The sequence below is a fragment of the Palaemon carinicauda genome, chromosome 19 (assembly GCF_036898095.1).
Source record: "Palaemon carinicauda isolate YSFRI2023 chromosome 19, ASM3689809v2, whole genome shotgun sequence".
NCBI lineage: Eukaryota > Metazoa > Arthropoda > Malacostraca > Decapoda > Palaemonidae > Palaemon > Palaemon carinicauda.
In genome coordinates this window covers 7308652-7333619 of record NC_090743.1, presented here as the reverse complement: position 1 = coordinate 7333619, position 24968 = coordinate 7308652, and the positions used below count along the sequence as shown (strand labels likewise).

Here is a 24968-nt window from a genome sequence, read left to right as displayed (position 1 = left end):
AATATTCTGTAAATTTTTTTAGTTAATTAATCACTAAAGGCAGCAATAACTATTCTGTTAGTTGTATATTCCTGTTCTCCTATCCTTCCCCTTTCATTTATCACAAAACTAGACGGCTTTCAATCATTTTTAAAAATCCATTGTCGTCTTCAATTAATCGGTAATTATTAACCAATGACGTCGAGTATCATTCCGACTACTGCACCATTGTGTTCTGTCTCTCACCTGTTTCATTTGACACCAAACATGACTGATTTCTGTCCAATTTGAAACTCCATTGTTTTCTTCAATTAATTGTTAATTACTAATCAAGATCAGAATCACTCCAAGTACACCTTTGTAATCTCCATTTCCTCCGGTTTTACTTGACACAAAAAACGCCATTTTCCACGAACTTCAAGAGGTATCATTGCCTTAGCTGAAGAGCAAGCTACTGCCAGTGTCACACAAACATTACTGGACTTTAATTACAGTCCTGCTACAGATGCTTTCCTCTTCCTATGATGCAGTCACTAAAGTTTAAAGGCTTTGCAAAGTCAGTCCAACACCATTGAGAATGAAACTTCCCATTAACATAGCTCTGGCTGCTTTCTCTTGATTCTGGAAATCGTAAACAAGCTTACAAGCTTCTCATAGAAGTTTTGAGCTTCAAGCAAGAGGTGTTGAAGAGTTCCTTCCACACAAGAGGGGCACGATTTAAGTCTCTCATTAGACTTGTCAAATTGACAACAGCAGCCAAGCGGACCTATAGGAAGATCAATACTGACTGGTAAATATACTGTACTAAGGATGGGAGCCCCTATGAGGTTTATGTCCTTGGATGAAGTGTCACTTAAATGGTGTGCCTGCAAGTGCATAACTTCTGCCTGAACCACTACTGTAGAAAGTGCCTTAGGAGAAGACTTTCTAAGATGGATTGAACTGAGAATCGGAATGAAATCTACCCTGGGAGATGTTATAAAACTTTCTAAGATAGATTGATCTGAGAAGCGGATGGAAATCTAGCCAGGCTGATTGTTATAAAAAATCTGTATGAAGAGCAACAGGAAGAGGCAGGATATCTGGAATGTTGACAGCAGCAGACACACCATAAGCAAAGAAAGCAACATCAACTGCAGAGGGGAGGACTATAGATAACAGCAATAGACAAAATAGATGACGAAAGGGAACTACAAGTACAATAGATAAAAGTTGTAATCTACATACAAACAGCTGCAATAAGAGGAGCACTAAGCAGGATCTACAGGGCAACAATTGTAAAGTAACATAATACCTACTGTAACAGCAGAAGACAATGTGGATGACAAAAGGGATCTATAAGTACAACAGATAAAGTTGTAATCTCCATACGAACAGCTGCAGTAAGAGGAGCACTAAGCAGGATCTAAGCAGGTATCACAACAGGAAGTTCAACAGGCCTCAGCAGAGTACATGAAGTAGAGACCAATGGCACCACCAAAGGAAGTGGTGTAAGAAGAGATCCAGCAAGTACTGTAAGGAAGGCTAATAACAAAGGAGCTAATGTGGTTGGAGCTGTCAATACAACATAAGCAGATAGCCTAGAAGAAATTTCAGTGAGAGCAATGAAACCAATTGCAGCAGCAGCCATTGGTGCAACTCAGGAACAAGAGGTAGAACCAGAGGAAAAACCATTGGTACAGCAGACCCAAAGGAGGAAATGGGTACTAAAGGTAGCATTGCTTCCATGGATTCAGTTGGGAAAGAAAAATCATGTATAGCAGGAAAAACAACAGGGTAAATAGATACAAGAACAAAGGTAAGATGACTAAACATCAAAGCAATATTGTTCTCCTGAAGCTGCACAGGGGCCAGGTATAACGTTACCTCTAGCATCAAAGTGGAAGTTTTCCTAGTGAAGCATGCTTACACTGTAAGGAAAGAATTTCCATTTTCAAGTAGTTATAAGAGCAGATATTGTCAGAGGAGTAATTCACTTATCTGGCAGAGAAGACAGAATTACAGGTATGTCAAAAAGGCGAGGGGTCAGGCGAAAAATTAGTTCAGCAGTGGGTAAGGGTGTATTACTAGAGGACTGGCACTCTTTAACCTTGACAAGAGAAACAAAAAATCCATAAGCTAACCCCTACACTCAAATCATTCAAATTTGATGAAGAAACTTGAGTAGCAGAACAGGTATCCTTTCCTCACCCAGTGTGTCCTATTCTTAAAGCTAACCCATTAGGTCAACAGACTAACCCTGGCTAGAAAAATATATGAGGCCAAGAAAGCAGAACTAGCCTCAACATGCAAAACCAAGCAGGTGAGGGTCTATCTAAAGCAAAAATATTAAGATATGGCAAATTTTGCTTAGTTAATCAGAACAAATTTGCTTAAGCATGCTTAAAATAACAATTTAAAATGGTATTTTTAGTCCATACACAAAACTTCCCAAGGTAATAATCACTATACTGTACAAGCAGCAAACTCTAATAACAAATGGGATAACAATATAACTGGAGATATAAAATATACACTTTTACACAGTATGCATAAAGAGAATTGCTTGGTATCTTGAAAACACAATAAAAAATTATCATAAAAATATAAAAAATCTAGAAAAGTAAAGTAATGCAATTAAGATAACCACCAAAGTTAACCTTCACCTTTAATTGCTACTAATATTGCATGGTATTTACTAACAAACAAAGAATTACTAAACCAATACATTTATATAAAAAAAACAGTACAGAGAGAGGCAAAATTCCAATAAGATAATAATTAACTTGGAATACTTACAAGAAGATGGCAAAGACTTTACCCATGAATATTCCTTTATTAAGCCATCACCTTCTAGTGAAAAAAAGTAGCAAAAAGGAATTAAGTTAGGCAATGATAAAAAAAATCACATATGGAAATGAGTTAAAATTTTCCAAATTTCCATAGAAAAACAAGAGGAATATCTTATGATGTTTGACAGTACTGAACCATACCAAACTGAACCATACCGAACTGAACCATACCAAACTGAACCATACCAAACTGAACCATACCAAACTGAACCATACCGAACTGAACCATACCAAACTCATGGAGGATAGTTATTAGTTATCAACGAGTAGTAAAAGGGTAAACGTTAACGGCACTCTTAGCTACTAGGCTGTTACTGTCTACAAGGCATTGGAGTACAGCCCTCATGTATGGGAACATACAAACGACAGACAGATGGGAGCTCATGAATGCATAAATTTTATAGGAAAATTCCCCAAATTCTTGAAGGAGCACCAGAGAGATAGAATGAAAAGAAATGACCACTAGGGTGATGACCAAATAGAGCTAAATAAATTAGCAACTTAGCTAAGTCACCTAGTAAATAGGCTGCACTCAGTGGGAGACAAGAGCAGTGGGGAAGACACATCAACAGACTATACAACCAACCCCTTTTAACCCTTTTATGTGAAAATTCCCCAAATTCTTGAAGGAGCACCTGGGAGATAGAATGAAAAGAAGTGACCACTGGTGTGATGACCAAAGAGAACTAAATAAAATAGCAACTTAGCTAAGCCACCTAGTAAATAGGCTGCACTCAGTGGGAGACAAGAGCAGTGGGGAAAACACATCAACAGACTATACAGCCAACCCCTTTTAACCCTTTTATGTGAAAATTCCCCAAATTCTTGAAGGAGCACCAGAGAGAGAGAATGAAAAGAAATGACCATTGGTGTGATGACCAGAGAGAGCTAAATAAAATAGCAACTTAGTTAAGTCGCCTAGTAAATAGGTTGCACTCAGTGGGAGACAAGAGCAGTGGGGAAAACACATCAACAGACTATACAGCCAACCCCTTTTAATAAAAAGAGGAAAGATAACCCAATCCCTTTTGGTAAAAAAAAAAAAAAAAAAAAAAAAAAAAAAAAAAAAAAAAAAAGGCAGAAAAAAACAATACTTTCATATAACACAGACCTTCCATCAAATAAGTGGACAGCAAAGAAAGAGCACAAAACCATAGAACAGTGAGGGTAATGAAAAGAGTGGGATGGAGAGGTACACAGGGGGGAAAGACCTTCCAATATCACTTTAACTATGATTGCCTGCTCAGCAAGGACTGCAGAAGAAAATTAGCCAAAGAAAATGTAAAAAAAAAAAAAAAAACCTTAGTCAGCTATTAAATTCCCACGATCTGGAAAAATTTAAATAAATTTGGGCAATTACAAAAACCACTGGCAAAGGCTATATGCTTAGTCATTGCATTCATAAATATAAAAAGCTTACCACATAAAACAGTAGTGGTCAAAACTAAAAAAAAAAAAAAATACTTATATGGGAAGAAATACAGTACATGAAAAATGTCATCAAAACAATATGCCAGCATTTAAAAGACTTAAACCCATGAGTGAAAAATTAGATAAAAATAACTTGCATTTCACATATAAATAAACAAATGCTTTCATAACACAACACATTTTTTCATGCAATCTATCAAATCATCTATTGCCTTTATTCTATGCAATTAAATCCCAGTCATACCAACTTGTCCCAATCATGATCTAAGAAGCTCTCGCTACACATGCCCAGACTACCAACCCTTTAAGTTCCCACCAGATATCAGAGAAGTGCAGAGTGAGAAAGAAGGCTCAAGACAAATGATCAATTGGTTGTATGAACAGATTTGTATTACAAATACATTATTTATCTGAGATAAACCTAACAATCAAACATTACCTGAACTGCATTTCACGAAGGTGGACAATGCCAGGGAGGACGGAGATGTCACTAGTGCCAAGAGGAAAGAGGATAAAGTTCAGAAGTCAATCATTTGAGGGAGAATGTATTCGGGTACAGTATAGCAATTTATATCTCTCAGTGTAAATAGGAATTAAGTGTAAGAATAAGGCCCACAATAAATGAAAAAATAAGGCTGAATACAGTGTAAACAGAAGGAAGTGTAAGAATAAGGCCCACAATAAATGAAAAAATAAGGCTGAATACAGTGTAAACAGAAGGAAGTGTAAGAATAAGGCCCACAATAAATTAAAAAAATAAGGCTGAATACTTACTAGTAACATGAGGAAAAAAGGTAGATCATACATACATATACCAAAGGCACTTCCCCCAATTTTGGGGGGTAGATACCCCAGAAAAAAAAATACTTTCAATGGGACAGAAAATGAAAAACGAAAATCATAAAGATGATGGAGATGAAACTGCATGATCAAGGACAGCAGGAAGAATGTTGCCTACTATACAAAAAGCATCCTTAGTGGAAATGTCACAATCCTGACATATAAAACTTTGAAAAGGTTCCATGGTACTGTACCTTCACATGACAGATCTAACAAAAACACCAAATTCCAAGGAAAACTTACAGCCAACATAGAGGAGAGAGAGCCTTTATCTTCACCTGAATAAGATTTCATGATGAGGGATTAACTTTAACTTGAGAAACATACTGGAAATCATGACATGAAAATATCTATGATCACTTAACTTGTTAGCATCTCTTGCAGTTTAGACCCAAAACCTGCCTTTCAAATAATAAAAATATCACAAAATTGTTTCAAAATAAAACATCAATCAAAACTGAAGAGAGTAACACCAGAGGAAACGCAGTAAAGAATGTACCTTTGGCCTATTAAAGAAAACTGTAGCATCATGCATAAAGTAAGCAAGGGTCTCATTAAATATTTTATTTAACATGTCATCATAACCACAAAGCAATATGAATAATGTAATACAAAAGAAATTAAATAAAATACTGTAATGTACAGTACTGTACATGAAAATCAATAAAAATTATTAAAGATTCTGAGTAATCCTGAACTATCCCAAAAGTTGGGGAATTTCTGGGACTTATCATTTATATGTTAATCCTTTTACCCCCAAGCTATTTGGAACTTTCCAACCCTTAACTCCCCGGGGTAATTTTTTTTCAAGCACATTTTGCAGTATATTTTTTTTAAATTGCTCTAACAGTCTTAATTTTCATCATAGAGAGGTCAGGTTGGTCTCATTCTCTTGGAAAATGCCTGAAGTTTCTCAAAAAAATTATCAAAAATATGCAAAAAAATGTAAATAGCAGTTTTTTGCAATGACGTACCAGTACGTCCATGGGGGTAAAGGGATGAGTTATGTGAAACGTACCAGTACATCCTTTGGGGGTAAAAAGGTTAAAAGACATACTATGATTCATTTACTTACCAATAACCGAGGAAAATTAAACAAAAAGAGCAAGGCTATTTAGATCATTGGGTCATCATCTTTGTCTTCAACTGTCAGGAAATTAGTTATTTCATAGTTATTCATAAAGGATAAGGTAGTAGATGCACGTAATGAGTTGTTTTATAGGTTTATTTCATTAATTAAAAAAGAGACAGATAAATGATAGTGATTTCGTGATCAAGTAAATTAAGATGGAAAACATATTAATAGAGAGTTAAAGCGAGTGCACATAGGAAGTTGTTATCATAAGTTCTGGAGGCCAAGCAGTTTGGATGGGAAGCAGGTCATTAAAACCAGTAATGTGACACAACTCTCGGAATTCCTTTCGAATGAAAGTATCGGTGGGAGTCCAAGCATGTGAAGTGTGATTAGAAGTCTATATGTCATAGGCAGCCATCTTGGTTGTCACATCTTTAAATCTACCATACAAAAGTAGGAAGGTCTCCACATGAGGCAGTCGTGTCCAGTCAGTATTCTTGTCAGAGAGGCCTTGTTTGGCTTTATTAGACATCCCCCCCCTTGAGGGTCCGGAGTTCGCCTCCTGCCTACTACATTCTGTCTTGAGAATGGACAGATACCCACCCAGCGACACAGTCACTCAGCTCAGAAATTCACGCCACTCAGCCTTGGTGTAGAAGGAAGCTTCAAGGAAGACAAGAGATTGTCAGTCTTCTGCTATACAGATATAAGATCCAAGAACTACAAGAAAGCGGGGGCAGACGTCAGAGGCACATCACAGAAGACGAAGATAGAAAGCAACGTTGTAGATTTGGAGACGAAGAAAATCTACGAGAATTCTCACTCCCACAATCCTGAATCTACAATTTTGTGTTATTTCCTTGCCTACAGGGCCAATGTACCTTTAATGTTAAAATTTTCAGTTTTCCTTTAGTATTGGATATAAGTATACGGAGCTATCCATACCCTGCATTTCCTTTGAGTTAGAATGATTGTCATGAAATTATCACTAGGTTCTGTGCATTAACAATTAACTTTGATGAAATAATTCACTTTAAGAAGCCCCCATATTAATCAGAATTAATCATAAGAGGCTTCACACAACAAATAGTCTGATAAGTATGCAATTGGAGCCGAACGCATAAACGGGCTTTATCAAATGGGATTGTGATGAAGAACAAATGAGCATTTACAATTGGAGCATGTCAAGTACTGCTCACACGAGAACATGGCTGTATTTCATAGGGAAATATAAAACCGTTCACCAATTCATTTGTCAAATGGCAAATACACAGACTTGTTTCAAAGAGCAGTAGAATATGATAAAAAAAACTTGTATAACATCCTATACTAAGGGAGCCAGGGGGCCAAGCGCAGTACAGAGCCACAAGTGGTTGAGATTCCCATAGTAACTAAAGGGCATGCAAGGCACCTACTAGGCTTCTACATGTCGGTGGCTTGAAGTCCCGACTAACAATAAAGTTCAAGGTTTATTCAACTGAAGTTGAGTACTGTACAATAAATGATATAATTGCGTAAACAGTTTTGTATTAATGTATGACAATCCTTTCAAAGGACCTTTCATTAAAAAAAAATTTTTTTTAAGTTTTTTGAAAATTTCTAGCATTTAATTAGTTTAGAAATACCATAGAAATTAGCCTTTCCGGGGTAAAAATTACATTTTACATCTTTCAATCAACAATTTTCAACCAAAAGAGCTTACCTTTTGTGTTGAATGAAATTAGGAACCTTGTGTGTCTTTCTTTCCATAACTATAAACAAATTACTTCATAAGATCAAGAGCCAGGTAAAAAATAAGCATAAGCTTTCTGGTGAAATGAGTGATCTCTCTTTAACTGGAAATACCAGAAACAAAATCTGAATACTTAAGAAAAACACAAGAGATGAAAACAAACGCAGTTAACACTAGCAGCAAATAAACACTGGCAGCATCTCTTTTCCTCCCCTTACTCAAGAAGCCATACAAGAAAACTTGTCAGTACAAAGGTTATATGGTCAGCTAGAACCCTGTTGAATAGATGACTTTCTACAAACACTGCATCCAAGAACCTTATTTACTAATTTCATCTTAAATAGCAAAGAATACCTCGGAGTCAAACCATCAGAATAGACAACATAAATGCAAACTGAAAAAGCATTCATAAACACTAAACATGAAGCTACTGATCTATTGTATGAATAGAAAAAAAACTACAGTATTACCACAAAATGAAATACAAGAATATGGCAAACATATTTTTGTAACTGCAAACCTAATAATAACAGGCATCATTATACAGTGCTGTTATGTAGCCTAACCAGATTGGAAATAAGAAACGGGGTGATAGAAAAATAGAGAGCGGGAACTTACCCTATTGGAAATAATTAGTTTCTTCTAGAAGCTAAATGCTGTAGCTTACCATTAAAGGGAAAAACAATGGAGGTATCAGAACAGTTCATTACCAAAAAGAATGGAGTTAGAGGATTTCATTACTAAAAAAATGAATTTTCAGAGCAGTTCATAAGCCAAAAGAATGAAATTACTAGAGCGGTTCATTACTCCAAATAGCAAAGAATACCTCGGAGTCAAACCATCAGAATAGACAGCATAAATGCAAACAGAATAAACATTCATACACTAAATATGAAGCTACTGATCTATTGTATGAATAGAAAAGAACTACAGTATTACCACAGATAGAAATACAAGAATATGGCAAACATATTTTTGTAACTGCAAACCTAATAAAAACAGGCATCACTATACAGTACTGTTATGTAGCCTAACCAGATTGGAAATAAGAAAGGGGGGATAGAAAAATAGAGAGCGGGAACTTACCCCATTGGAAATAATTAGTTTTTTCTAGAACCAAAATGCTGTAGCTTACCATTAAAGGGAACAACAAAGGAGGTATCAGAACAGTTCATTACCCAAAAGAATGGAGTTATCAGAGCTGTTCATTACTAAAAAAAAAAAAAAAAATCAGAGTAGTTCATATGCCAAAAGAATGAAGTTATCAGTGCAGTTCGTTGCCCTAAAAATGGAATTATCAGGGCAGTACATTACACAAAAGGATGGATTTATCAGAGCAGTTCATTACCAAAGTAAATGGAAAAGTACTGTAGAGGCATTTAAGTTCTAAATAAGCTAGCCAACATAGAGGAAGGTATTTTCTCTTTTGATTTAATCAAACCATTTACAAAATATTACTTGGAGAAAATAAACAGTGCAGCAAAGTTGCTGAGGAGAGAGAAAATTACTGATGAGTTAAGATCAGAGTATTTAATTACAGTAAAACTTATGTAGTTTGACAGTGCTCAATCTATCACTGTCAGGAACAAAAACCAAAACCAAAAGTAGAGGTTTAATTATAAATGCTAAACATAATTTGATGGATAGATTAATTAAAAATTTTGTAACCTAAAAAGAAGTAAAAACTTTCTGAAATCAAAAGAACACCAAAATTTTCATAGATGACGTAGCATCTCTTATCTGTATAACCTCCCGTTAGACAAATTTGAGGCGGATAAAATCCACTCAGGAAATGATAACTGAAGTGCATGAAAAGTTTCACTTTTTCAATTTTTCAAAAAAAGAAAAATATGGATAAGGGGATCAGCAAAGCAAAAAAATTAACCTATACCGGTAGGTAGAATGCAAATTATAAAGACACTCAACTTGTCTAAGTTTGGTTACACACATCTAGATATGTTCCCCAGATCAATAAGGATATGCAACTACTGTAAGGTGAACGTCAAGCAAAATACTGTAAACGAATAGGTGAAGACAAGGACTAAAAGACATCACTGAAGAAGACAAATTGCTAAAAAAGGGAAATTAAACACCTGAAATATGGTATATAGATCCTCTGCACCATAAAAATGCACAAAATGTATCAACATCAAAGTTGGTTCCATACCACTAAATGATGGTAGGAAGACGTCTAAAAAAGTTATGGTTACTTAGCCGAACATTTGTAAAGTAGAGCAACTGGCTGCTCCTCCCACACCTAAGCTCTAATACTCATTCACAACTGGATAAGCTACATGTTGGAAATGAACCAGAATCATGGCATATATACACTTAGTGCTCATAACAGAGCCATGTAGCCCATTTCTTGCATTAGTATTCAGACTTAATCTAACTTAACTATTTGCCCACTGTAACTTTCCTTGACCTAACTTAATCCAAGCCCTTTTTTTTTAGCCTAACCCTTACTTAACATGGCATACCCACATAGGCATACCCTGTATTTTGCTAATCAACACCAACGGTAGTCTATACAAAACAAGCTACTGTATACCCTCGACATTGTATTACCTAAACTAACTTAATCGTTAGCCTACTCTTTTCCTTACCTTACCCAACCTCCCTATCACTTAACCTAATCTACCCTAACCTTAACCCTGCTCTTACCTAATATAACCCAACCTCCTCTATACACTTACCCTTACCCAACAACCTATTCTACATAGTTTTCCTTTACCTAAGGTAGTCTTCCATAACCTAATCAAACAATACCTGTTTAACGTAATTATAAAATCATTGTCGTCCTTACCTAACATGAGTTACCCCATCTTTCCTTATCAAGCCTAACCTAACACGAATCCTAGCCATTAACTTATTCAACCTCCTCCCCTCCCTTACACATTCATTCAATCACCCACAATCAAGCAACCATTCACTCACTATTAAGCAAATAAAAGCAAGAAATTGGAATACACAGATAAAAAAAAACTATGGGGATGAATTTTGGCTGACAGCACTGAGAAATCTTGACAACTAAAATGTACTGTAAAAATCACGCAAGAGTTACGTCCCATGGGTCGTAAAACCCCCAAAAATATAATACAAAGACAACCTCAAAGCCCATATAAAATATACAGTACACCTGTATATCATGGTATTACAGTACTATATACTCTACTTATTATACCCCTTTCCTTTGGTTCAATTGGTCAAGCCTTTTTAAATACACCTAGATAATCTAATCCCTTCAAAGTTATGGTCTTAAATGGATTTTTAGCATAGAATTTTGAATTTAAAACCCAAAATTCAAGTCATTAATTATGATAAGTTTCACAATTGGGGAAATTTAACCAATTTGAAATTTTATTTCTATGGAAATCTAACTGCTACAAGCCATAAGAAGTACAGTACAGTTCATCAAGTTGCAAGATAACTTAAGTATGTGTGTATTTATAAGAAAGTGCTATTTTAGTTATTTTCTTATTGTGCATATTTCAGTCCCCATTAAAAATCAATTACAAATCTCTAAGTATAAAGGGATTTTGACAAAGGAAAAATCTATTTCTGGGGAGATACCTGTGACGCCCGGTGAAACTTCTCCCCCTACCTCGGATTCCGCCTAGGCAAGAAGGCACTGTCTCCCCCAGTTTTGTAAATATCCTGGGGGCTATGCTGAGACCGAAGGGCATGACTCTGAATGCGAAGGCCTTCTTGCCTAGGCGGAATCCGAGGTAGGGGGAGAAGTTTCACCGGGCGTCACAAGTCGACTCAGAAATACATTTATGTAAAACTAATTTGATAAACATATGGCTTTTTGGCTATTTTGGTTCACAATATTCACAAGCATGCAAAACATATATTTTCACTCTCAAATCAAATAATGAACTAATGGGTATAAAAAGGTATGAGCTACTACTGTACAATATGATCACTAAACCAAAAGTAATTCACATGCAACAACCCATGAGACATTCTTTTACCAACAAAGCATTCAAGAACATATATATTAGTTCTCAAGGATATCATTCAATGATGCTGTAGCATTGTACTAACCAATCTCACACTTAAGATTGCTGTCTATCGGAAGAACTTGTTCAATGCTTAAATCAATAGCACTATGGACCGGAACACGAGCTGTTTGAAAAATAAGGAGAGCCTGCTCTCCACCTTGCTTAGCCTCCTGAGTTGCAATTTCAATCAAAGCAACAACACGAGTTGTCTTTATAAACTCTTGCACAAGCCCAGCCTCAACAACCTGAGATATCTAGTTAAGGATATAATAACAATGGTTTGAATTCAGCAAAAAAAAAAATGGTTATAATAAGCTATATTTCTTGTAGTGATGTTACCTAACATACAAACCTGTTTTATTTAATCCTTAAACTGCTTTTCCCAGCAGATATCAAAGTATATACTGTAAAATAACATCAAAATCACTATTAAGTCACAATATGCAAGATTTATTTTTATTACAAAATATGGTAATAAATTTACTTGACAAAAATTATGCTTCAACTTTAGCAGGCAATAATCAAAGAAAACATAAAAAACATTAAAAAAATTACAACAGAAAATTAACAAAACCCACAAGAACAAAATCATAAAATGTAATGGGACTAGAAGTAAAACCATGAAACTCACACCATTACTTATTAAAAAAACATTGATATCTAAAATGAGTAATATCACAGCATTTGACAATTTTGGTATAAAAGCGGATTACCCCACATCTCTCAAGTATAACTGATTGTAATCAGCTAAGAAATGCTCATATATTATTGCATATCACACCAATGTGGACTTCATATCCAATGAGAAAGGAGTAAATCATATACAAAATGCAAACATTCATACAAAACTTAGAAAAATACACTGTAGGGCCGGGAGATATTGCTTGTGTCGGAAAGGTCATACTACCCTCCTGAGTCTGCTGACATGGTTATCACAGGGAAAGTCTCTTCTCCCCTTCGTGACTCAGAGTATTGTCATATTTACAGTATCCCAAGGTACTCCATCCTCTGCTTCGCCTCTGGGTTGGACTTCTCTCAATTTACTACGATCCACAATCATGACAAAATGCGAGAAGCTTTTCTCCATATTGGAGGATAGCACTCACGACAAAGCCAGGATCAGGCAATCATCTAGGTATGGTATGAGACTTATCCCGTTGGTAGGACAAGTGTGAACACTCAAGATAACAGTTAAGGGACAGTCGACAGTTAAAGCACAGGACTTTGATCTGGTAGACCTTCCTCCCAAGGATGAAGTGGAGGAATTTCCCGAGAGACCAATGGACTGGTATTCTAAAGTCTCTCAACCCAGAAAACGCATAAAGCAATTCCTTCTGACACCTGCCCGTAAAGAGGTCATCACTTCCATCTTGAACAGGATTTGTAATACAAACTAGTTCATAGCAGTGAGATCAATGACTGGCCTCCAGCCTCCAATCGACTTTTCCAAGAGGAACAGGAGACTGTAAAAGCCTGGAGATATGTCCCATACAAGTATACTGCATCTCTCTCCCACATCTTCTCCACCTTTAATCAATGGTTGGAATCCTTTTCTGAATTTGGGTTTTATGGTAAACAGGTCATCAGAGTCCGAATTACAAGATGAGAACCAATAAACAGGAGGCTATATCTGTCCTGATGGACGTTTACTGTCCACACTCCTCTGCTATGTGGTATTGCCCCTTTGCCCATTGGGTCACTAGGAATCCCCCGACTCGTGGCACAGAAAGGAGAGGACTGCCTTCCGTAATACTCTTTGGTTTCCCTCCTGTCACTCTCCCTTCTAAGCTGTCCATTACAGGGTTAAAAGGGCAGAATGAAATCGGCAGGTTTCCTGAAGGAGGAAAATGCTGGCATGGTAGACTTCGATCTGGAGGTTGTGGGAGCCTTCTTCAAGGTTGTGGCGGCCTGTTGGTAACGTCGTTGCCTGGGGATCGCTAGACTGGGGTTCGAGTCCCGGTCAAACTTATTTCCTTTCGTTTCTATAGAAACACTCCTGTTTTCTTTGAAAATGGCCTTTATTTCCATTGCAAATAAAGTTAAAAAGATATGCTCTAATAAAACTTGAAGTAATGGGGGCAACCCAGGGGGTAACTGTGGGTTTTTGGTTGGAAAAATTTATTGCCAAATTGATAAATAATGGTAAAATTTACCTTTTCTTCTCTATGCTGTACATTATTCTCTAGGACGCATAAGTCCATGAAAAATTACACAAAGTATCTATTTCACTCTTGTTTAAATCTACGTCTGTGATCTGGGAAGGGGGCTCCAGGGTGCTTGCCCCAGGCTAGGTCTGTGACCTGGGTAGCTTTGCGACCTGGGAATAAGGATAAAACCGGGTTAGGTCTAGTACTAGGTTAGGTTAGGTGGATTTGTTAGGTTCTGTGGCCTTTTAGGAATCTCGAAACTGTTAAATAATAAAATTTTTTTCAGTTTTCGCTCACCCAAAGTCCCAGTTTCCCACATGTCAGTTGGGAACGAGGGGGAGATAACGGAAATAAAAATAAAAGTTGGTGAAAGCACAATATTTACTGTATTAAAAGTTTTTGATCTATTTGAAATGTAGTTCTGTATTGTACTATAATTTTACCATTTTTTCTATTGGGAATGTAGTTCTGTGTATTTCTACAATTTTACCGGGGCTTCCCAATCACCCGGCATTAACTACCAAGATCCCAATGCAAATTTTAAAAGCCGAATTTTCAGCTTTGCTAAAATCATACTCCTATTAAAGGACTTAAGTATGTGTTTGCATAGGAACAAATTTTACTTAGTTATTTTATAGTTTTCCCATTATTTAATGCATTCATCCTAATTAAGATTTTATGATTTATTTACTATTGTATTTTCATACAGCATAGAAGTATATGGTGTAAACAATTATGATTGATGGGGATACAATTCATATAACCTTTGTTACCTGTACTACTATATTTTGACAGGTTTGCCAATTGTAATTAGATATGTGACAAGTGCAATGAATTCTTACAAACCTGGTCATGACATAAACAGAACACACATTAAATAAGGGGGTTTTATCTGACCTGCCTAGTAATGTTATGGTGAGCATCAATAGAACATACTTCAATTCTTTACCAACTCATAAATCAAGTACAGTAATAACACAAATCTAATAGTCATTCTACATGACAGTAAAATTAACAAAAACCATACTGCCTACATGAATGTAATGATACAAGGATAATAAAAGCCTTATTATCGCCCTCTACCAGCTTGAATGAATACCATACAACAAGGATAAGAAGAACATCACTAATGCCATCTACCAGCTTGAATGAATACCATACTGCAAGGATAAGAAGAACATCACTAATGCCATCTACCAGCTTGAATGAATACCATACTGCAAGGATAAGAACATCACTAATGCCATCTACCAGCTTGAATGAATACCATACTGCAAGGATAAAAAGAACATCACTAATGCCATCTACCAGCTTGAATGAATATAATAACACAAGGATAACAAGAGCATCACTTGTGCCCTCTACAAGGATGAGAGAATATTATAGTATAAGGATAATAACAGCATCACTAGTGCCCTCTACCAGCTTGAATGAATACCATACCACAAGGTTACAAGGATAATATGATCATCACTAGTGCCCTCTACCAGCTTGAATGAATACCATACCATAAGGATAATATGATCATCACTAGTGCCCTCTACCAGCTTGAATGAATACCATACCACAAGGATAACAAGAGAATCACTAGTGCCCTCTACCAGCCTAAATGAATATAATAGCACAAGGAGAAGAGCATCACTTTTGCCATATACCAGCATGAATGTATAACAAGATCACATGAGTTATAAAAACAACACTACTTCAATGAATAAGCACAAGGGTTATAAAAGCAAAATTATCATAGTGCATCTACCATGATTTTGCTTTGATGATTATTGATTACATATGGCATCTGCTCCTCCATACAGTATAAAACCACACTATAGTGTGCACTTGACTGTATGCAGCCTTAATTACTTGTGGTTATTTCATGAATTCCTTTTCAGGATTTATAATACAACATACGAGTATGGCTAAACAAACTATGCGCACATGAAATGTTTTTATCTATGATGAGTTTGCCTTGTGATATCAATGTGGGCATCAACGAAAGAAAAAATATATTTATTCACCATTTCATATATACAGTATGTAAATTAAACAGAGATAATATAAAGATACCACACTGGCAGTCCAGAGTGAGTATTATGTCAAACCATGACTTACAAACTAGTACTCGTACCTTTCTAGATAAGATAGGAAAGGATTATAAAATTTAGGCCTACAGCCAAGCACTGGGGCATTAAAGGCCATTCAGCGCCATATGATACAAATTAACCAACATCATCCGTACACTCGCACCATTTGGTATAATCTAAACCTATAAAACCAATTGCACCACTTTCATATATCTAAATGTGAAACAAGAATGGATTAAGAAGAGTTAATAAATAAAGTAATCAAATTAATCAAAGCTTGTGACAAGACCAAATACGCAGTATACATTTTTTTTTATTTCATACATTACTATCTTCCTCCAGTATATCTCTTAAAGGCTTGTCCTGGAGCAAATGTGTCCTCCTCTGAAGATTAAAAACAGGACAATCGACTAAAATATGTTTAATATTTATCATCACTTGATAGGTATTACAAAGAGGGGCCTGTCTTCCCTACTCACTCTTCATTATTTAACTATGGGTTGCATGTCTATGGCCAATATGCAGCCAGGTTAAAATGATGTTATCCCTCCTACTTGTAGGATTAAAAGGAATACCTTTCTAGAGCACTGGAATATAAGAATAAAAGGCAACACTATCGCCCTGTCAGTTTAAATGGCTATCACTACATAAGGGATGAAAAACCAACACTATTGCTTTCTATTAACTTGAAGAAATCAATTTTCAATTTTAACACGGCTAGTTTCAGGAATAAGTAAACAATATATCTCTCCATTGAATAATAGATTTGTAAGTGTGCATACAAATATAGGATCATACCTTGAGACATACTATTTATTAATGTTTTCACACACTTAGAGCCTACCATAAAGTATAAATTTTGGAGTTTAGTAATAATTGTAATAAAACTTGTTTACAAACATTTTCTACTATCAGACACGTGAAAGCTCCTCTCCAGACATACAAATACAGATAAAAGAAAAAAAATTATTACTATAACATTCAACTATAAAGTAAAGAACAAACCCACCACCAATTAACAATTTTCATCACAAAATGAAAATCTTTTATGGACAAATACCAAGTAGTCTAATACAGGCATGGAGTAAAAGGAAAATTGAAATGATAAAAGCATGTCTGTAAAAGAAGACTAAAATCGTAAAGGAACATGTAACGCTTGAACATCTAGGAGAGTAGTGTCTCGAAATGGTTTTTATCCACTCATGCCTTGTTGACAGTAATCAGATGACCAGCTAAAGTGCAAAACGATAATAAGAATTACCTCACGGGCCATGAACAAAGGTACCAGTCAAGAGTAAACCTTAAGTAGCGATAAACCAAAGCTCCAACACCATGTCAAGTGATGAGGTGATAAGAAAAATTAAATTAATTATTTTTTTCCTCTGCAAGGAGTGTGTGCAAATGATCCTTTCACCTTATAAATGATCCAAAATGATATACTGTACATTCACACACCAAAGCAGGAAGAGAGATAGCTAGCTAATATATTTAACCCTTTCAGATATTCAAAATGTAGCAAACCTTGTCTGATAAATCACACTCGGAGGAACTAAGGGCTTAGTAATAAATTTCTTAAATTTACCACAATAAAATAATTTTCTTGGTACAAAGATGATTGTCAGGTTAATTTAAAGCTAAACAATTTTGCTAATATGTTATTTTCATTAGTAAAATAAATTTTTGAATATACTTACCCGATAATCATGTAGCTGTCAACTCTGTTGCCCGACAGAATTCTATGGAGGGATACGCCAGCTATCACAATACTAGAAGGGGGTGTTCTTACCAGCGCCACCTGTGGCCAGGTACTCAAGTACTTCTTGTTGACACCTCCTCAATTATTCCTCGGTCCCACTGGTTCTCTATGGGGAGGAAGGGAGGGTCAATTAAATCATGATTATCGGGTAAGTATATTCAAAAATTTATTTTACTAATGAAAATAACATTTTTCAATATTAAACTTACCCGATAATCATGTAGCTGATTCACACCCAGGGGGGTGGGTGAAAACCAGTGTACAAGATTAAAGGATAGCTAAGTATCCCATATTTCATATAACAGTTATCTCAAATAACAATGAAATAATAAGTACCTGGTAAGGAAGTCGAATTGAACCGTTACTCTGTCTCTTTTTTAAGTTCGACTTCCTTACTGAGCGCAGCGTTCCTCTTGGAGGCTGAATCAACCCAAAGGTGCTAAAGTATACAGGGCTGCAACCCATACTAAAGGACCTCATCACAACCTTTAACCTCGGCGCTTCTCAAGAAAGAATTGACCACCCGCCAAATCAACAAGGATGTGGAAGGCTTCTTAGCCGACCGAACAACCCATAAAAAGTATTCAAGAGAAAGGTTAAAAAGTTATGGAATTATGGGAATGTAGTGGCTGAGCCCTCGCCTACTACTGCATTCGTTGCTACGAATGGACCCAGGGTGTAGCAGTACTCGTAAAGAGACTGGACATCTTTGAGATAGAATGATGCGAACACTGACTTGCTTCTCCAATAGGTTGCATCCATAACACTCTGCAGAGAACGGTTCTGTTTGAAGGCCACTGAAGTAGCCACAGCTCTCACTTCATGTGTCCTTACCTTCAGCAAAGCAAGGTCTTCTTCCTTCAGATGAGAATTTGCTTCTCTAATCAGAAGCCTGATGTAGTAAGAAACTGAGTTCTTAGACATTGGTAGAGAAGGCTTCTTGATAGCACACCATAAGGCTTCTGATTGTCCTCGTAATGGTTTTGACCTTCTTAAATAGTACTTAAGAGCTCTAACAGGGCAAAGTACTCTCTCTAGTTCGTTCCCCACCATGTTGGACAGGTTTGGGATCTCGAACGACTTAGGGCAAGGACGGGAAGGAAGCTCGTTTTAGCCAAAAAAAACGAGCCGCAAGGAACATGTAGCCGTTTCAGATGTGAAACCTATGTTCCTGCTGAAGGCGTGGATCTCACTTACTCTTTTACCTGTTGCTAAGCACACGAGGAAAAGAGTTTCTAATGTGAGGTCCTTAAAAGAGGCTGATTGGAACGGTTCAAATCCTGATGACATTAGGAACCTTAGGACCACGTCTAGATTCCAGCCTGGAGTGGACAACCGACGTTCCTTTGAGGTCTCAAAAGACCTAAGGAGGTCCTGTAGATCTTTGTTGGAGGAAAGATCCAAGCCTCTGTGGCGGAAAACCGCTGCCAACATACTTCTGTAACCCTTGAACGTAGGAGCTGATAGGGATTTTACGTTCCTTAGATGTAACAGGAAGTCAGCAATCTGGGTTACAGTGGTACTGGTTGAGGAAAACTGCATTGGCCTTGCACCAGCTTCGGAAGACTTCCCATTAAGACTGATAGACTCTGAGAGTGGATGTCGTCCTTGCTCTGGCAATCGTTCTGGCTGCCTCCTTCGAAAAGCCTCTAGTTCTTGAGAGACTTTCGATAGTCTGAAGGCAGTCAGACGAAGAGCGTGGAGGTTTGGGTGTACCTTCTTTACGTGAGGTTGACGCAGAAGGTCCACTCTAGGAGGAAGAGTCCTGGGAAACGTCGACCAGCCATTGCAGTACCTCGGTGAACCCTTCTCTCGCGGGTCAGAGGGGAGCAACCAACGTCAACCGTGTCCCTTTGTGAGAGGCGAACTTCTGAAGTACCCTGTTGACAATCTTGAACGGCGGGAATGCATACAGGTTGAGATGGGACCAATCCAGCAGAAAGGCATCCACGCGAACTGCTGTTGGGTCTGGAATCGGAGAACAATACAAGAGGAGCTTCTTGGTCATCGAGGTAGCGAATAGAACTATGGTTGGCAGACCCCACAGGGCCCAAAGTCTGCTGCAAACATTCTTGTGAAGGGTCCACTCTGTGGGGAAGACCTGACCCTTACGGCTGAGGCGATCTGCCATGACATTCAAATCGCCCTGAATGAGCCTCGTTACCAGCGTGAGCTTTCGATCTTTGACCAAAAGAGGAGGTCCCTTGCGATCTTGAACAACTTCCTCGAATGAGTCCCTCTCTGCTTGGAGATGTAAGCCAAGGCTGTGGTGTAGTCGGAGTTCACCTCCACCATCTTGTAAGCTGGAGGGACTTGAAGTTTATCAAGGCCAGATGAACTGCCAACAACTCCTTGCAATAGATGTGAAGTGTCCTTTGCTCCTGATTCCATGTTCCCGAGCATTCCTGTCCGTCCAGTGTCGCACCCCAGCCCGTGTCCGATGCGTCCGAGAAGAGACGGTGGTCGGGGGTCTGAACAGCCAAAGGTAGACCTTCCTTGAGAAGAATGCTGTTCTTCCACCACGTTAGAGTAGACCTCATCTCTTCGGAAACAGGAACTGAGCCCGTCTCTAGCGTCATGTCCTTTATCCAGTGAGCAGCTAGATGATACTGAAGGGGGCGGAGGTGGAGTCTCCCTAACTCGATGAACAGGGCCAGCGATGAAAGTGTCCCTGTTAGACTCATCCCCTGCCTGACTAAGCATCGGTTCCTTCTCAGCATGCTCTGGATGCATTCTAGGGCTTGGAAGATCCTTGGGGCCGACGGACAAGTCCAAAAAGCTCGACTCTGAAGATCCATACCCAAGGAAACAATGGTCTGGGATGGAACGAGCTGAGACTCCTCAAAATTGACCAGGAGGCCCAGTTCCTTGGTCAGATCCATAGTCCATTTGAAAATCTCCAGACAGCGACGACTTGTGGGAGCTCTTAAAAGCCAGTCGTCTGACGGAGCCGGACACAAGATCATGATACTGCTGCACAGTCTGTAAACTGACAATCATGGGCAAGCGAGGAAGTACAGTGACAACCCGAATCTGTCTAGACTATCTGGGTCGTACAGACAACTCCTTAACGGGTTGCTGAGGTTGCCGCACTGCGTCACAACAAGTCCCTTCTGTTGGTTGTTGAACGTCTTCCCCGTGACACATTGACTCCGTAAACAAAAATCCTCTAACAAGGACTAAGCTTGGACTGCATGTCATGCAACACAGCTCAAGGTCTATGGGAGCAGGTGTGGTAACAGACGGGATTAGCGGCTGAAGTGAAACCATTACCTTCCCTGTAAGCATGTTATGCTTAAATAAAAGTCCATAAGAGGTTATGCAGCTAAAGGCTCCCTCCAAATGACAAAGTCCTCAAGGGAATATCAGAAGGAGGGAGAAAAGAACTTTCTCATCTACAGGGACCTTATCCTAGAAAAGCTAAGTTCTCTGAGTGAGGGTTCACTGGTGCAAAAGCAGCAGACTAGAAGGCAATGTTATGAAACTGCTTGACAGTCTAGTGAGTTGGCAACAACCCAAGATATGTTGAGAAGCATGCGGTAAGGTATGCAGAGCATGATGAATGCAGAGTATGCTGTATGCAGAGCATGCTGTATGTAGAGCATGTTGTATGCATAGCATGCTGAAAGCAGAGCATGCTGTATGCAGAGCATGTTGTATGCAGAGCATGCTGAATGCAGAGCATGCTGAATGCTGAGCATGTAGTAAGCAGAGCCTGCTGTAAGCAGAGCCTGCTGTAAGGAAAGCAGAGCGTGTGCATGGCGTTTAACATTTCTCAGAAATTCCATGACCAGTGCTAGAGTGCTTTATGCATGCTTGCATGGGATTTAAAAATCAACATAATGTTTACCTTACATTCATAACTCATGATTCATATTGTTGCCATGGTTAGAAAATGGAGGTAAGGTATGCTGAACAGCAGAGTCAGAACGAGCTGGAACAACAATAGTGGAAGGTGCAGAATCAGGGTGCACGGGTTGAGCTCGGTGCAGCAGCTGAGGAGACTGACTCACAGGTGGAAGAGGTTGTACCTCCACCGAGAGTTGCACCACCGGTGGAGCAGCCAGGGGAGGAGGAGGAAGAGTGGGGTAATCCTCCTGATCCCAAACCGAAGGTTGCCTTAAAGAAGGCTGAGGCTGAACAACACTGGGAACAGCGAACACAGAAAGAGGTTCAACATCGTACGCCTGGCAGATGGTGCTGCGACTGGGTGCAGCGAGTGCAGGCGGGTTGAGCACAGGCTGAAAGGGTGCAGGGGAGGTGCAACACTCTCAGCCCGACACTCACACAACAGGTCCGAAAGCTGTGCTTGCATGGACTGTAGTAGAGTCTACAACATCGTACGCCTGGCAGATGGTGCTGCGACTGGGTGCAGCGAGTGCAGGCGGGTTGAGCACAGGCTGAACGGGTGCAGGGGAGGTGCAACACTCTCAGCCCGACACTCACACAACAGGTCCGAAAGCTGTGCTTGCATGGACTGTAGTAGAGTCTACAACATCGTACGCCTGGCAGATGGTGCTGCGACTGGGTGCAGCGAGTGCAGGCGGGTGCAGCACAGGCTGAACGGGTGCAGCCGGTTGGTGCACCACCGGTGCAGGCGGGTGCAGCACAGGCTGAACGGGTGCAGGCGGTTGGTGCACCACCGGTGCAGGAGGAGGAGGAGGTGCAACACTCTCAGCACGACACTCACGCATCAGGTCCGAAAGCTGTGCTTGCATGGACTGTAGTAGAGTCCACAACATCGTACGCCTGGCAGGTGGTACTGCGATCAGGCGGAGCGAGCATAGGGGGGGGGAGTGTAGGCGCACTCTCAGCCCGACAAACTGATGACTGAGGAGAGACAGAGCTAACCCAATGACTGCATCCGGGTTGTTGAACTTTACTTCGTACGTCTGGCATAGGTCTGGACTTTACGTTTAAGAGGTCTTGAGACCTGAGACCAGCGTAACTCTGCCTTTATTTTCTCCTCTAAATCTCTTCTGCAGACGAGCAAAATAAGGGCTCAATCGTCTGCGGGTGGGAGTGACGGTCTCGGTAAGACACGCCCACAACCACCGAGGATACTTCTGTGCGCCGATCAAGGCCTGCCGAACCCTTATGCCCTTCGACATTGCTTCTCCCCTGGGCTTGGGAGCTTGCAAGAGGTCCCGGACTGGGAGGACGACTGGCGCGCACAAAAGTACCCTCACGCATAACACTGACATACTTTGCACTAATCACTTATCACTTTGATTTCTGTTTGCACTTATTTCACTGAACTCGAAACTTTAAGTGGTTTGTACCTGAAACACGCAATTCTATCCTTCTCAAAAGTTAGTAATTGCGAAAACAGAATTACAATGTAACAGAAAAATCTAATGAAAGAAAATTCAGTGGCTGGAAAGAGACTAAACACTAGATCACTCTAGAAACGTTTAGTTTCTTCCCCTAAAGAGACTAGGGATAAGAGCAAAACGATAACGACGTTACTCGTACGCCTGGCAGGCTTGAGGGAAACGTTTATCCTCTTTCTCCCTCCGTCTCTATCTCTCTCTCTCTCTCTCTCTCTCTCTCTCTCTCTCTCTCTCTCTTGACTTAGAACCTGAGAGAAGAGCCCAATCATATATATCGTTAAAACATATTATTGTTAAAGGAAAAAACTGAAATATTTCCCAAAAGTTCCTTATTAGGATCAAAACCATTAAGTTAAGAAAGAATGAACAAAACGCTAGACACGGTTACTCTTACTGCAATGTGAAACCGTGAACATTCTTTCTCTATCGTAACGATAGAGTGCAAGTTGAAACGTTCTGAACGTCAACAACTGCCGAGACAAACAAAACGTTAGTTCAACTTTGAAAAAGTACAAGACTATCAAAGAAATTCTTTCAAAGACCTTAAAATAGCATAATATGTTAACAGGTAAAACCGAAATGACGGGCTCACGATAATTAACTTCGGTACCAAGAAAAGACCGCCTACTATTAGGAAGGTCGAATATAAAAAAATATAAAAATTAATTTTAATAAGTTTATAATAAAAGGAAGTTAATCGAAGAGGCCTATAAGAGGCGGAGAGATATAAAATAAATCTATAACTTTTGTTAAGCAAAATTAAGAAAGAGAGTCTATACTCTCTTAGACACCAACACTTCCGTCTAAGGGAAGGGTCGGCCATTGAAAGGTGAACGAGAGTTCATACTCTCTTCGTCACCAAAATTAATCAAATTAATTCCAAAAGCTAACTAAGCTAAAAAAGAAGTTTCCAGTAAAGCGACAGCCGAAATCAAAGAGAAAATACTTCACCAAAGTCGTGAAAATACTCCAAGAACATAAGCGTATCCCAGAACGTCTTGTCAGAAGCACGACAGAGGAATAATTGAGGAGGTGTCAACAAGAAGTACTTGAGTACCTGGCCACAGGTGGCGCTGGTAAGAACACCCCCTTCTAGTATTGTGATAGCTGGCGTATCCCTCCATAGAATTCTGTCGGGCAACAGAGTTGACAGCTACATGATTATCGGGTAAGTTTAATATTGAAAATTGTACTTTTCTAAAATAGAATGCAAAATAAGTTAAAAATCAAAATGACACATTGAAGATTATCGTTGATATTCTACGAATGGTATAATTTGAAGTCATCAGAATTAAAGGTAGAGAATATGCATAACTGTAAATGACACATATGAAGAAGCATGAGCAATGAAAAATACAAGGAGAAATTAAAACCAAGTCACTCTCTGAAGTGCCATGTACAGTAGACTAGCTGCCTGTTAACTTTTTATATCTACGGTATCAATTTTAGGGAACTTTCAATATTCAAACACAAAACCCGGATCTTATGGTTTCCTATTTCCAAGCTGGCTGATTGAATAACAAAAATACCGTCTATTTTTAGCACTTACATCAAGTTACAGTTAACCCTTTTACCCCCAGGCTATTTGGAAATTTCCAACCCTTAACCCCAAGGGGGTTATTTTTTTCCCAGCACATTTTGCAGTATATATTTTTTAAATTGCTCTAACAGCCTTAATTTTTGTCATAGAGAGGTCAGGTTGGTCTCATTCTCTTGGAAAAATGCCTGAATTTTCTCAAAAAATTATCAAAAATAT

The 24968-nt window shown here is 38.7% G+C and overlaps 1 protein-coding gene across 3 annotated transcripts in view; it reads right to left on the bottom strand.

The window, feature by feature from the left end:
• Nucleotides 1-24968, bottom strand: part of Ocrl (Oculocerebrorenal syndrome of Lowe) — an 88353-nt gene that overhangs the window by 51367 nt on the left and 12018 nt on the right. The window contains exon 3 of one of the 3 annotated variants that reach the window (XM_068393118.1): nucleotides 11939-12140. The exons of 1 other annotated variant lie outside the window; for it this stretch is intronic. In XM_068393118.1, coding sequence (XP_068249219.1) covers nucleotides 11939-12140 — 202 coding nt within the window. Of the gene's footprint in view, nucleotides 1-11938; nucleotides 12141-15076; nucleotides 15097-24968 lie in introns of those variants that run through there. One more of the 3 variants, XM_068393120.1, reaches the window with a different exon arrangement.